At 31.1% G+C, this 16,085-nt stretch overlaps 1 protein-coding gene across 1 annotated transcript; it reads left to right on the top strand.

Annotated features, from left to right (window-relative positions):
• Positions 1 to 406: 406 nt before the first annotated feature.
• Positions 407 to 11,026, top strand: LOC110019611 (uncharacterized protein C6C3.02c). Its single transcript, XM_020717347.1, has 5 exons — positions 407 to 515; positions 4,873 to 4,932; positions 7,314 to 7,394; positions 7,502 to 7,677; positions 10,643 to 11,026. Exons 1-5 carry the CDS (start codon positions 494 to 496, stop codon positions 10,742 to 10,744), a joined length of 441 nt encoding a protein of 146 aa, XP_020573006.1. The 5' UTR covers positions 407 to 493; the 3' UTR covers positions 10,745 to 11,026.
• The last annotated feature ends 5,059 nt before the right edge of the window (positions 11,027 to 16,085 follow it).

The raw sequence follows: 16,085 nt of genomic DNA, 5'->3' as shown, positions 1-16,085 counted from the left end.
TTTTGTTTAGAGAAGAATAGATTCTGCTGCACAGATTGTACATTTAAAGAAAAATAACTTCCAAATAAGCTGTTTACAAAACGCACTAACCAAACAGCTAAACTGCTTATTCAGAACAGGGGCAAAAAGGTCAATTTTTCACAATCAGCTGTTTTCCATAAGCGCCAACCAAACAGCCAGACAGCTTATCCGGATCAGCTGCTCATCAGCAGATTATCAGGATAAGCTGCTTATCAGCAGAAGCTGAATAAGCTGCAGCTGCCCGACCCTAAGCCAACAGCCCTTTAATAAGCTGCAGCTGCCCCAAACAGACCCTAAGCCAACAGCCCCTTCTGGACCGCAAAAACTTTCCCGGAATATTCGTACTCAATGAGGCCAAAATAGGAATTTCGCTTTCTGGTAGCTTATTTTTGCCCCGAAAGCTCAATCATCATCGCTAGGGTTTTTTTTGGGTTGCCTCGCAGTTCTCTCTATTCGTTACCTTCTTGCAGCCATGCCTCGCCGAAGCTCCGCAGGTGCTTTCTCTTTCTATCGGTAGTGCCTCCTAGATGGCTAGGTTTTCTTCCCGTTTTTGTGTATTTATAATCGCTAGATTCCTCGCTGGCTTTTGATGGACATGGGCATCTGTCTTTTCTGGTTGAATCGATTACTTATTATTCTTTTGTTTAGGCATGCTTCAGTTCCGTTTATATATGATTTCTTTCGAATTTCTTATGCTGCCCTAGATTATATATGTGAAAGGGGCATAGAGAACTAGGTTTATCTTCGAGATTACGCTTCTTTGTGGAAATTCATTTTTATTGTGGATTCAACTTCGATTTTAATTTGTTAACCTCGCTGAGGCAATTTTTCACATGGATATGTTTTATTCGGCTCTCTTTGGTTGGGGATCATTTGTTTAGAAATTGTTAGCTTGCCCTAGGTGAATGCTATGGAATAGGTTTAGACGCAAGATTTATTTGGTTTTTCATCTTTAAAATTCTAAATGATTCATTCTAGTTGACGCTTTTTGTAGTTACTTGTCTGCTTATAAATGACATGTGCATGTGATTTCTCTGGTTCTTGTGAATGTTAATTCTGGTGATATTTTAGACAGGTCTATCGTTTGTATGTTATTATTTATTCTTTTTTTTAAAAAAAAAAAATTTGAAATTGAAATTTCCTTCATCTTTTTATACCTGTTTGCTTCTCAGCAGTGGTTTGTTTTATTACCATTCACTTTTTTATTCCAGTTAATTTGTAAATACTAATGTTTCGGGTGGTCTGCATGTCATTATCCCATTTAATAAATGAATGCACCATATTAGAAAATTGGAAGATTCACTTACATACCACTCAATTCTTATGTATTTACCTATATTAACATCTAAACTTCAATTTTTACATAAATGCCAATTTACCCATGCTTGAAAGATTTGGGTGGGACTAATGTAAAATTGTAAAGTTTTAGTCTTGGATCCATAAATAATTAGGAATTGGGTGGCATGTATGTTAATGACCCACTAGAAAATAGTGATTTTTGAAGGGGTTATTGGTTTAGTTTGCTTTGAAGATTATAGTCATTCAATCTTATTTAGCATATAAAAGGCTGTTGGTTTGTTTGGCTTGTACTGCTTAGTGTTTTCTTTTTTAATTGGTTCATTCAAGTATTGCAGCTATTTGTTGCATGGTATAGAGCTACTATTGATTGCGCCCTAGCATCATCGTAATCAGATTTAGTATATGTTGTGTTTATAAGATGATGAAAAGTATGATACTTTTTGTCCTTATAGATTCAATTTGCAGGAAATCCCAAGATAATGCTAGGTAGCAATAATAAGGTTATTGTTGTTCGACTGCCCCTCACTAGATTGAGTGGACCTTTTTCAATCTATTTGAACCACAATTCACTTGGAGATATTAATTGGAATACTGAAAGTTATCATAAATATTTCTTCCCTACATGAGTTATAGTGTTGTGCCTTTATTAGAGGAAAGTGGTTACAGCTTCCCTTGTGATGCAAATTTATATTGGTCATGGAACAATGCCATTCCAAAACAAAGGAAGATGTTGGCTTCTGGTTGTGCTGAGAAACAGATGTTGTTTGTGTTTAGTTGAATATGTACTCCATAGAAGTCTGGGAATGTCCATTTGGTTTTACCCAAAATTTTTGCACCAGACGCATGATGCTAAGAAATTTTTCTCTATAAGGATGGAGGAGAAAATCCGAGATAACATTTAATAGAATATCAAGAATATTGGTGCAAAAACTTGAAGAAGGATATTTGCTGTCAAGTTACGTAACATGTTTTGTCCAACAATGGCGAGGAAAATAGGATAAGATTGTTGATGCGCTACCAACTCATTTCATGTTTTATCCTAGAAAATCTGCTATGTTGCTTAATCTATAAGTGGATGGGAGTTTAAATATTTGACAAATAATTGATCAGTCACATCATATCTACATCATAACATGTCATTATAACATGTTTTTCCATCAGCCTGGTTCTTTACTCGAGCCCGATAAAAAAATTGAGTTATTCGATATGGATGGAAATGAAAGTATTCCAAGTTTAATCTATTGCAAAAGCTCGTTTGAAGGTTATTGCTATATTGTAAAAAGTAGTCAATCAAAAGTCTCTATGTTATGATCAAAAGAACAAATTACCATAGAGTGACAAAAATGTGAAAGAAAAGGCTTTTGGCCAACCTTTTTCTGATCTTGGGGTGTCCATGAAGTTCAGTTTTTGTGAATTGCTTGTGTTTAGCTAATTAAGTATTTCATGGTTGGCTCATTTGTTAAATATTTTGTCTAACTTTGACGCAATATTTAGGTTAGATTCCTTAATGAATTACACACAAATAAAGTTTTTTTTTTTTTTTTCATATACATTTTGGTGGTGTTGAAGTGTTGCCTTTCTGTAATGAAATCATAAGGTTGATTCTTTTGATCTTTCTTCTTATTTAAAATAATTTGAAGTTCTTTTCTTGATTGATATGTTTGTTTGTCTTGATTTATGTTCACAACTAAATCAAACCTTTACCAAAAGGAACACAAATAAAGAAATGTCAATTTTTATCAAACACAAATTATTACGGACAATTAAACAAATCAAGGAATATAACTCGAATAGAGTTATTTTTGTTTATGTGCTACCTGTTTACACCCTCGGTTAATTAAGGGATTGGAAATTGCATATGGAGAAAAGGCTATTAAAGGAGGTCAAGAGGACTAGCTAATAAATAAATAACATTTGGTGGCTTTTAAACTATATTAGGTACTAAGTGATGACAAATGTTTGATATATATATATATATATATATATATATACACACTCTGTACAGCTTCTATATAGTTTCTTACAATAACATTTCCTTCTTCCTTTGAGAGCTTCATCATTAAATAAGGTCTTATTATTCTATTTTTAATACACCAACTTGCGCGCTCGCGCGCGCACACACATGTTTTGGAAAAAGTATGATGAAATAGAATAAGGAGATCTATGATATAAATTTATAAAGAGATATTTATGATTGCGATAATCATATAAAAATTTAACATATGAGTCATATAATGAAGTTACTTGCTAGTAATGTAATATTGGGATAAGAAAAATTATGATAGTGTAGAAGAATTAATTTGGTTTTATGCTAGATATCTATTATGGAGGCTATTATTGTATTACGGTAATTAATAAGAAAACTACGAAGAGAAAATAAGAGATCTTAATATTGGTTTTATTTATCTTAAGAATGTATATGATTAAGTTACAGCATAATTTATTTGGCGCTCATCAAAGGAAAGAGATGTGGCATACGAATTTTGAATTTATTAGAAAATGTATTATTAAATGTTGACTAGTATTAGCAAGTTTTGGAGTGATCAACCAGTTTTCAATCACAATAAGGTTACATCAAAGATCAATATTAAGCCCATTTTTTCTTTGATATGGATATGCTTATATAGGATGCTCAAAATGAGAGATCTTGGTCCATGCTTTTCACAAATGATCTAAGTAATAATTTTGTAGAAATAAGTGAAATTTTGGATAATGAAGAAAATGATTAGAATGAAAAAGGCTTTGGATAACTAGAATAAATATCAACTAAATGATTTGCAATTTCAATTTGTGTAATAATAATTTTTGGCTAATATTACTAGAATGCAAAGTGATTGGTTTTAGTATCTCAGGTCTATCACATAGAACAGTGGGATAAATATGATGATAAGACTCGTGGAGTTTGGATGATTTATATAGAAAATTTTATCACGATTATTATGTGATATTATATGTAAATCAAAGAAACTTATTATTAGGGCAATTATATTGAATGATTTGGAACTTTGAGTATCAAAGGTGTCATGATTACTAAGTTAATTGCATTACAAATGAGAATGTTAAGATGCTTAATTAAACTAGGATGGTTATATTTGGAAGTGATTATATTTGAGAAATTGTGTATAATTTTTTTGGAAATTGTGATATGAAAAAATGATTTAGGTTGTTCGGGCATGCAGAAGAAAGAGAAAAAATACTTTCTATTGGTGTAAAAACATTAATACTCAAGGATTAGGAAAAAAGGATTAAAGCAAAGGCAGCTTTGATTGGACTAGTTCAAAATGGTTTGTGGGAATTATTTTAACACATCATTAACCACTTAGCAAGAACAGATGGAGGTCAGGGATTTATAAATCCGTCCCAAGTAGCTGTGTTGAGCCTAATAATGACGATTGTGATTGCTGATGATTTTTTTTATTTTTATTTTGGTACATAGCCATGTTCTTTCTCGTTTATGGAATTTTGTTTCCTGGTGAAAATTCATTTCTGTGTCTTGCTACTGTGTTTAATGCATTTTTCCCCTAAAGAATACCTTTTGAAATCACTATGTAGGAAGACCGGCTCCTCGGCCAGCTCCACGACCTGCTCCTGTGAGGAATCCCCCTCAACCAGGTATTTCTTTGTTTTTTTTTCTCATAATTCTTCTGTGATACAAATTTTCTGGTTCAAGTTTCTTTAATCAACTTAGCTACAGGTCTAATCAATCAAAAAAACAAGTTTCTATGACTGTTCATTAAATGTAAATTATATTGATCTCTATGACAATCTCTATGAGAGTGCAAAGCTCTTGCTTTTGAAAGATATAGAAGTGCATCTAAGTGCAAGAAAAAATATGCAATATTATATTTAATTTTCTATATTAAAATATTCTAAATATAGAATAGGATGTTAATGGAGAATGATAAAGTTAGGCGCTGGAGAGAGACGTGGTTAACTTAATTTGACGGAGAGTTCTATATTTGAGCATTTTAAAGTTTTTTAAGTTGTATATTTGGATACGTGGACTTTTAAGCGCTGGATATGTGAATAGCAAAGTTTTACATGTTAAGTATTGTAATTTAAATATGAATTATTTTTTATTAGTATAGACTATAGATTGATATTCGCTGTGTTATAATCGACTTAAATAAAAAAAAAATTGATAGTTAACGAAGAATTTGACTTTGAGTAAAATAATGACCTAATCAATAGAAATTATGCATAATGTTTTGATATTAATTAGTAGGATTTTTATTATTAAATTCTTGTGAATGTATCAAAGCAATCATATTCACGTTGGACTATGAAATGATTCTTAAAAGTGTTAGTATATGTAATAATAAACTTTTAGCAGAGTACTAAAATTGATTTAAGAATTACAATACTGTATGATTATTGATAATCACATGAAAAAGCAATTTAAAGTTTCCTAGGAATCACATTAAAGAAATCTTGATGATGATTTAGGTTTTTAATAAGTGATAACCTGATCAAAGAAATCGTAAGCTTATATTACTTGAAAGATGAAATGTTCAGTATCATTAACAATGTATGGATTACTAAAAATTATCACTTGCATGTATTTAATAATATAGCCTTAACATGAAATAGGGCAATTTATTTAATACCTAAAATGTAGGGATGCTTTTAGATAAGTATATGCTGTGTTAGAATTGTACCAAGTAAGAAAAATAAAATTCAATAAGGTTATGAATGAAACATTACTTACTATTCAGCTAATGATATAAAAGTTTTAAATTTTAAATATAACAATTTTCCATGTATTAATTTTTACGTTCTATTTTGAAAGTTGTTCAACCTTCTTTTTTTTTTTATTCACATTCACTGAAGAACATAGAGCCTCTAAACTCAATTCATTAAACGTTACATCTGTCCAAGCGCACATTCACTTCCACTAGAAAATAAAAGCAACAAAAGCATTCAACCTTTTGCTATTCATTCAAATGTCACATCTGCAGTAACCGGAAAGCAAAAATTAAAGATTATAAGGAGGATATTCAACTCATTTTAGGTGTTGAAAATTGTTGTGAAAATATTGGTATGGCAAGTCTTTTCCATGCGTAGTGCAATGCTGTGCCAGTTGACTTGACGAGGGTTGGTGGAATGGAATGGATAGTTGAGGGGGCCTTATGGGAGGAGCAATGAAGTACTTCCAAATTTTCAAATGAAATGAATTCATAAAATAGTAACTCTCATTTTTCAGATGATTTAAAATGCCTTCAATTCTATTATGCTGTATTAAAATTTATTTCTACATAATTCAATGTCCTTGAGGTAATGTAATTTGTGCCACATATCAATTTCTATATATTCTTTTTGACAATTGTTTTGAATAAGATTTGACACTTGTAGAATGATTAAGCTCGGTTTGGTTACGGAAAAAAAAAAAAGGAAAAGAAGAAGATTCATTAAAAAAAGATATAGCTGATGCAGTTATTAAAGGGTAAAAATGGAAACTTTTTTTTTTTTTTTTTGGTTTTTTGACTTCGAAGAGAAAAATTGAAAATCAAGAAATTTCATAATGCTGCTTTAGCTTTAATTATGTGCATATCAAGATATAAATGTTCTATATGTAAGTTTGGGAAGATGAGTTGTATCGAGATATAGGTTTAAACCGAATCATGAATATAAAAAGGTTTCATGTTGATTAGGGAAAGCCTAATTGCAAAACCATTGCTTAAGGCAGCTTAAAGGATGAAGAAATGGGCGATTCCGAAACTCCAGGAGACCATTGGCAATTGGTTGTGGAAGTATGAAATGTTTCAGAGTAGCCCATAGCTTCTATGATAAAATTTTTGGTGGTAAACGTAGCTTACAGGGCAGAATTTGTATTCGTAAATAATTTATTGACTGTAATTTTTAGTAATAACTTCATTGATGTCCTGGGTTTTTTTTTTTTTTTCACAGTACAAGATGCTTCCTTCAACCTTTCACTCTGCTTATTTCTGACATGGTTTCCTCCTTGATGATCCAATCTCTTACTTTTTCTGCAGCTGTAAATCATGCTCCTCCTCCAGCTCCGCTCCACGGTGGTGGATCTATGCTTGGAGGGATTGGCTCTACTATAGCTCAAGGTAGGGCCAGACATAAATAGGCATTTTATATGATACTGGTTGATGTGATGCTATGTTATTTTAATTATAACATACCTTATTTATCTTAACTCTTAAAATTTGCACAGGCATGGCTTTTGGCACGGGGAGCGCTGTTGCTCATCGGGCGGTGGATTCTGTTTTTGGTCCTCGAACTATTCAGCATGAAACTGTAGCTTCTCAAGTTCCTGAAGCTGCTTCCATTCCAGTGGGAAATGCTGGTGGTGTTGATGCATGCAGTGTTCATTCAAAGGCCTTCCAGGATGTAAGCTTCCATTTTTCTGCGTTCTGATTTTAACTAATTTGACAATTATTATGGGGTCCTTTGGGATCACTTTTATTTTTATTTTCTATTTTTTATTTTTTGTTTTGTTTTGTTTATATTTTGATTTCAATAAAATATATTTGGCTATTTGATTGAAATATAGCTGTTTTTAAAAACAAAATATAAATAAAGACAAAAACAAAAGACAAATATGGTCCTAAACAAGCCCTAACGTTGTGCAGGGCCGAATTTATTCTGCTGTTGTTATTTGTTATTTTAGAGTTAAGAATATAAAGTCTATTCATACTAGGCAGTGCTAACTACTAGCTAACTATTATAGTTACAGTATAACAGGGCCTTCTAGGATGTAAGATCCGGTACTTTTTCCGTGATCTGATGTGCTTCCCATGACTAGTTTGAGGATTTCTAACAAAAATAGAGAGCTGAAGATATTCTATTTCTTCTGTTTTTTATTTTAATTTGAATCTGGTATTCGAACTCTCATACTAAACGCGGGTGATAGACACTTGTTACCAATTATTGTGACAAAATAACTGTTCTGAAGAATACATTTGCTTTAACAAATCTTTCTTAGTTTGCTAATTTCAGTTGTTACTTATGCAATTTGTGTCTTTTATTTCCATATTAATTCAAAGATTTTTTTAGGTTTTTTTATTTATAAATAAGGACATCGAGGCATGTAAAATACATCAATTTTTTTAATAAAATTCGCCCTCTCTCTCTAATTTTTATTTGATTTGGATACTAGTTAGTTTGATGCAAGTATTAGATGCTAACTTTTCTTGAATCTAACATACTCTTATGACATGGAGTGAGGGACGCTTATTTGGTAAATTTTTTTTCTTGTTATTTTGTTGTCACATATTTTTTTGATTGATTGTAAGCGAATGATTTTAATCAAATCTATTAAATTATTGATTTTTTTTATTTTTGTTTGTGTTTTCAATTGATGTATAGTTTTATTGATCCTAGTTTTCTCTGCTAAAGTTTTATTTGACTGTAACTAAATTGCTGTGAATTTTATGTATTTTTCTTGTTGCATAAAAATAGTGAATGGTTTAAATTATTTGTTTGTTTATTGTGAACTCTAAATTTTTAAAGTGCTCTAATTTCATGCATAGCATCATCTAGTTGTAATAGGAAGTTAAAATCGAAGACATCCTACATTTGCTTGGTATTAGAGCGAAGTTGCACCATGTCAACATGAAATATGATGTTTTAATTACAAAAACAATAAAAGATGCAATTAAAATGGAATCTAATAAATTATGATTTAGGACAGTTGCAACGTGATCATCATGATGTTTAGTGTGTTTCGACATTTGATGGGTGTTTTTTTTTTTTTTTTTTTATTACAGATTTTCAGATTAGATTGATACTTTAATAGGTTTATGACAATGCATGTATTCTTAGATGTGCCATCTCAGAATTAATGGGACATTCTTAATCAAATGGGTAAAATGTTGATGTTAAATTTATATGAGTGATTTGAAACCAAAACTAAAGGTATAATATTTGTGACTCGTTGAGTATAAAAATTATAAAGAAAGTGATTACAGCATGTTTGAATGTTATATGCACGGTTTAAAGGTTTTTCTTTCCGCCAAATATTACTCTTATGTGGACTATTATTTTATCATTTGCCTTTTTCATTAAAAGTTTCAAGCAGTAAATCAGCAATAAATTAGGCTAGAACACTCCACAGCCATTAGATGGGAGCTTTAGTATCGAACTTTTAGAGATTTTTTATTATTACAATGATCCTCCTGTTAGGATTATTACACCCAAGGTCAATTGAAGAATTATAAATGGTCTTTTTTTTGTTGAAAAAATTGTTCAGGGGTACTCCTTTTTAGGTTTTAAACCTGAAGGGCGTAATTCAAGTTCCGAATCAAAATTGGGCATGAGATTATATCTGAATTTTAACTTGAAATAGGTGTTGATTATATTCGTTAATTTGAACTAGAACTTCTAACATAAACTGATTCAATTTTGAATTTGGACTTCAACTTCTAGTTGAAATTGAATCTTTCATGCCTATTATATTTGATGAGTCAATTGAGAAAACTGATGAATTGATTTCTTTGATATTTTGTGTTAAATTTGTTGTTGTTATGGTGATTAATTGGATTTTATGTTTGGTTTTAAGTTTTTAGCGTCATAAATTTATCGAAAGAATCTTAAGAAAAAATTTATTTTGTGCCAATATTTCAAAAAATTTATTAAAAAATATGCCTCCATAAAATTAGAAATTTAAAACTTATTATATCCGATTAAATCTTAACATGAATAGAGATCAGTCCTTTAGCCACCTGATTTTTGTAGTTTGCTCACATCATATCATATATTTGAGGTTGAGTTCTTTTATAATTTTATTCATTCATTTCATCTTTATGTTTTTTTTTTTTTTAGATTATCTATTATGACACGTCAATATATGAGCATTTTCAATTCAATCTAAATGTAGTTATTCGCAGGGTGTTGGCTGTTAATTATGATAGTTATAGGTATCAGATGTTATGCGAATAAAAATAAGTGAAATTTAATCTAGCTGATAAGGAAATTTTACTGCTAGATAGAAAGTTTCTTACAAGAACTTGAATGCTAGAGACTAATATCTAAAAGATAACTTGTAGGGGAATTTACATACATACCGCCTAATTCTCATGTATTTACATATCTATCACTGAAACTTTAGTTTTTACATTTATATCTCCTAAATCTTTCATGTCACATAAAAAAATACCACCGCTTCAAAATGCACCTTTTCATAAAGATGGTATTATCCATATAAAAATTGAAGCTCACTGTAAATACATATGAATTGAGCAGTGCATGTAAATCTTCCTAATTTTTAAGTAAACCAATTTTCAAAACTTAGGAATGATTTATTCCCCACTCTACTCCCATATTTTATTTAATTATTTAATTTGCGGATATGCAGTGCATCAATAACTATGGGAGCGACATCAGCAAGTGCCAGTTCTATTTAGACATGTTGACTGAATGCCGTGGATCTTCTGCTTCGGGACTACTGAATGCATGAGGTTCACCAAATTACTATTGCCATTCTGCTTCTGAAACCCATGAGGTCTAGTACCAGTACTCATCCTTATTATGCTTATTAAATCTGCTCTGTTATCCGAAATACTAAAAAAAAACTATTTACTTCCAAAGTTTTAAGTCTGGTGCCTCTGTGGACCCCTTTGCACAACTGCTGCTGCTCATTTTCATCATATTTGCTTAAATAATGTGTTTTGTTTGTACCTCAATGGTTGGTAAATCTTCCCATGCGCATCTTATCATACATTTTTAATTGGTTGATTCATTTGGATTCAAGCTTACTGCAAAAATTATTTCAGTTGACAGATTGAATTAACAGTCTTGAAGACGTAATTTCTTTGTTCAAATAATGTTATATTTGCATATTTAAGATAAGCAAATTATTTGTTGAACCGAGAAATTTGGATATTGAAAAATAATAATAATAATAATATATATATGTATAGATTTTTTTAATGTTAAAATGGAATTTACGAACATGAAAGTTAAAGTTGTCTAATTTATTTATTTAAAGACTAAATTCTATATTTTCTTGAACCATCACATAAAAAGTTAAATAATGGATTGCGGACCAAAACACATGATTCGTATTGCGGTCCAAAACACTTGATTCGTTTTCCTCGTACTGATTTTGGGTCTGCTGAAGGAATTTATTTCCAAAAAAAAAAAAACAAATCATCAGTTGCTGCTCTTCTTAGTTCTCTCAACAAACCTCATGGGAAATTAGATCAATAAATGTGCTTTTTTTTTCCTATTCGTTTGAGATGAGCTTAACAACCTGATTTCAAGCCGAGTTGTGGTTGGTTCAAAATCGGCTCGAATAGATTTATTGTTGCTCAAAATCAGCTCGTGTTTTTTTTTTTCAAATTTGAGTCTATCTGGCTTAATAATTGAATCAAGTTTGATCTGGCTAGTAATCAAAATTAGTTGGCCCAAATTGAGTTATTTGGATTCATTTCAGCTTGAAATCGGTTCGACTCAACTCAAAATCAAAACTAACTTGCTCCGAATGAGTTATTTGGATCCATCCTCGCTTGAAAATGACTCAAAATTTGCTTGTGATTTGTTATATTCAAATGCACTTAATATTGTATATATAATTTTTATAAATAAAAATACTAGAAGCCAATCTCGAGTCACTTCATGTATGATTCAAAATTGGTTTGAAAAAGAATCGGTCTGAAGTTTCAGCTCTCACCTCAGCTCATTTTTTTGGATCCTAGCAGAAATTTAAAGATTTACTAGCCAATAACAAACTGAGCTAAATTCACAGCTGTGTTTGAGACACAGAGAAACTAATTCAGTCTTATTTTGCTTTGCTTAAAAATTTTTTTTGGTGATTGTATCGTATCAAACTGAAGGGCATTTGCATACATGCCACCCAATTCTTATATATTTACAAATTTAGTTCATTAACTATGCTTCTTATATTTATGCCTCCCAAATCTTTCATTCCACATCAAAAATACAACTATTTTATTAAATAAGTGACATACAATCTTTCATGCGCATAAATAAGGTGGTATATAATTAAAAATTAAAGTTTACTGTTAGCTAAGTAAATAGAAAAGAATTGAGTGGTATGCATGTAAATCTTCCAAAGTTGAACCCCCTGCGTTGAGCTCTTGTCAAATTGTGAAGAATAATAAAATATTTAGGTTTTATTAGCAAAGGGCCAATTGATTATATATGCGGCGCCAATTATATTATTATGGGTGTACGGCTATCTAGAGGCTAAATAGGAGTCTTTGAAAACCCCTAATCTGCCTAAAAATTCGAGTATCACTTCTTTAAAGCTAGCTGTGTTAGAGGGATTCAAACTTTCAACCTGAGAGGTCTTATACTGTAGATATCAACCAACAGATCGGGATACACAACACACACGCGCACGCACACATATGTCTATATATATTACAAAAATATTAATTTATGATCCAATCTAACGGACTATAAAATAGCTCCAAAAGATATCAAACATGATAAAGAAAGCATCAAAATTTATTCGGTTTGACTAGGTAAATTTTTGCTTATAAGAGATAAGAGAGATGTGATCCACTAATAAAGAAATTAGAATGGTGATGTCTAATAAAAATGCACTCATCGACCCTCCTCAACTACTCCACCCCACTTAAAACAATCTATGGAAGATGGATTAAATATAAATCATAACATTACCAACTTTAAGTTCATAAAATAAATACAATTAATATGCATGCATTGAATTAGTGCCCGTTTGGGGCAGCGAGTGGTGGCGGCGAGGCACCGCACTACAGTTTTGTCCGCTTTGGTAAAATGCATTTTGACAGCTTTTTAGCTGCGGTCTGATTTAAAAAAAAAAAATTGATGATCATTATTCCCTACAAATTAATATGCATGCATTGAATTAGTGCCTGTTTCGGGCAGCGGTGCGGTGGCGGCGAGAAACCGCACTGCAGTTTTATCCGTTTTGATAAAATGCATTGTGACAGCTTTTTCAAATAGTTGTTGAAATCTACATTTGACAGTTTTCTAGCTGCGGTCTGATTTAAAAAAAAAAATTGATAATCATTACTGTAGTTTTTTTAGCAGTTTTACAACTATTTTTTAATAAGTTGTTGCTGCCTCAAACAGACTCTTATATTGTTGTCAACATATAAACTCTACTAGTTTATGCAAAATTTCAAATTAATATTCATATTATTCTAATGCTTCACATGCTTTATCCATTAATATTAATTCAACATTTAATAATTCCTTTTAAAAAAAAAAGGAAAATAGGTCTATCATGTATGACTATTGTAATGATATTTAATCACTCTGTATGCCAAAACCTAACCTTCTATTATTCAAATACTAGAAGGCTTTTTCTAATAAAAAAATCCGAAGAATGATGCCAAGACTCTTCAGGCGTAAAATTTGTGCAATTTGTTTGTTTTACTTCCCCCGTTTATTTGTTTGTCTTCGAACGAACAAACGCAATTTATAATTTTTTTTAATAATATTTAAAAATTAAAATATTTATTTGAAATAAAAGTAGATAATTCTTATTTTATTTGAATTTTTTTTTTTTGATGTTATGCATCAAAAATTTAATTATCACACAAATTATCACACGTGATTCCCGATGCTTTTGTTTTTCTAAACTCTGGTCTTAGCAAGTTTATGCTTAAACTGATCGTCTTGACAAGATGCATCCAATAACATCACATTTGATTCAATCTGGGTCTAATTAAGTCTAGATTAAGTAATTGAAGCAAATTTGGAGGTTTTGGACAGTTTATTGAATGATCAAATAGACTCTAAATTTGACATATTTGTAGTCAAGTCGAGCGTCTCGATGACATGAATCCAACAAGCCTAAGATCACTCAATTTTGATGTCATTAAGACAATCAAATTATTTAAATACTCTATAATCAAGGAAAATCAATATTAGTATTCCGATCATATCATTAATGAAGTTATTCACCAAAAGACCCAAATAACTCTCACCCAAAGGCTATATATAGATCTACTCTCTTCACTAGTGGGGAAGAGGAGAAGAAGAGGAATTACAAAACTTGTTCTGAATTGAAGTTCCGACGATAACTTTCGGCCTCCGTATCCGTCGATCACCATCGACCACCACCAATTTTCACTGCTTGTCATTGTTGACCTCCTGTTGCTGGTGACTCCTGCTTCCAAATGTAGAATCCCAAATATACTTATAACGAATAACAACTGTATTGAAGACCTGTAATAACTTCCAGCCTCCTCAACTGTCAACTACCTTCACCACTTATCGCTTCCGATCACCGGCCACCTGTTACCACTGCTTATGACAGTCCTAGTTAGAATATGACAAATGTTACTAACAAATGTATTATTTTTTTTGTATATTATACAATTACAAATATTGTATCTAGTATAGAACAGTAACACTGCTCTCTCAGTCGTGAAAATGACTGTACATTTGTACTTTTGCACTTATAATGTACATTTGTACTTCCTAACAAATGTCTTTTTCTCTTTACAGTTTTTTCCATGTAAAACATTATGGTTTCTTCCTACAATTATTCTATTATATGTGTGTTGCATTTTTGTGCAAGACTAAAATATTAAATTATCACTCTATTACCGTGAATTTTCAAGCGGACAACAATAATATTTTGCAATACATACCCACATCATATATATGTATGAAAGACTTACACATATACCACTCAATTCATATGTATTTACATATCTAACAACAAAACTTCAAATTTTACATACATGCCACCTTCCCTATGAACGAAAAGGTGTAGTTCACTTATTAAATTTAAAATGACAGTATTATTTATGAGATAAGATGGATTTTGGTGGTATAAATGTAAAAAGTAAAGTTAAGTGGTATATAAGTAAATATAAGTAAATACCTAGAATATGGGTGGCATATATGTAAATGTAGGCACTAAAGCCACTTGCGTTGATCTGTAAATCTCCTAGTTTATTCATTTATATAATTTACTTTAGGGACATTGGGGAGGTCTCACCGAAAAGGGACAACCCAGAGAAAATATTATCTCCAACACCGTACGTCTGGATAACCAACCACCGAGCCTCGTGCTCATACACCTCATCAGCGGGCAACATGGCGTCATGTGGTTGGTCAAATGGACGAATGTATTTTCCACATTTTTTAAGTATACTACTTTCACATTTTTTGTAACTAGCAGTATTTTTTTGTTATATTTTTCTTTCTTTTATTATTGCTATAGTTTGTTGAAATTCTCTCGTAAAATTAATATTTTCAAGAATTAAAATTATGTGTACGTATAAAATTTATAAATACATTTAATTACATACTTAACTAGTGAAAATCCTGCATGTAGAGCTATCATAAAAGCTCATGCTTATTTTCGATTTGGTAAGAAGCTCGTGTTAAATTCGTTCATCAAAATAAGAGAGCTGAACACGTATAATTTTTTTTAACTCAATCTGTAATTATGTTGAACACGAATAAGAAGTTGCTCGGTCTTGTTTGGCTCGTTTTAAGTTAAAATGAATAAGCAATAAATAAAAGTTAAATTAGTAATATAATTGATACAAATATTTAAATAATTTGATTTTAGAAATGTAAGTATATAAAATTTAGGTGGAATGCATGTAGATATTTCCCCTCAAATTTTAAAATAAATAAAATTTACAATATATGTAATATATATATATATATATACACACACACACACACAAATGAGAATTCGGTCCTGCTCCACTAGTGTTGTCCAAACTGCTTGTTGTTCGTGAACAACTTGTGTTCGGCTAGCTCTCGTTCTCTAAGTTAACGAGCCGCACCCGCACAAAAATTTGTTTGTTTGTGTTCGG

Source organism: Phalaenopsis equestris, unplaced genomic scaffold (genome assembly GCF_001263595.1).
Source record: "Phalaenopsis equestris unplaced genomic scaffold, ASM126359v1 Scaffold000064, whole genome shotgun sequence".
NCBI classification, from domain to species: domain Eukaryota; kingdom Viridiplantae; phylum Streptophyta; class Magnoliopsida; order Asparagales; family Orchidaceae; genus Phalaenopsis; species Phalaenopsis equestris.
Note: the sequence above shows the minus strand (reverse complement) of the source record. Positions and strands in the feature narration are given on the sequence as shown.

What these genes read in the sequence shown, in the direction of transcription:
- LOC110019611 (XM_020717347.1), top strand. Translation starts at nt 494, where the DNA reads ATGCCTCGCCGAAGCTCCGCAG. An exon ending in TGGCTCTACTATAGCTCAAG is followed by an intron (nt 7,395 to 7,501) that starts GTAGGGCCAGAC and finishes AAATTTGCACAG; the next exon opens with GCATGGCTTTTGGCACGGGG. An exon ending in ATTCAAAGGCCTTCCAGGAT is followed by an intron (nt 7,678 to 10,642) that starts GTAAGCTTCCAT and finishes GCGGATATGCAG; the next exon opens with TGCATCAATAACTATGGGAG.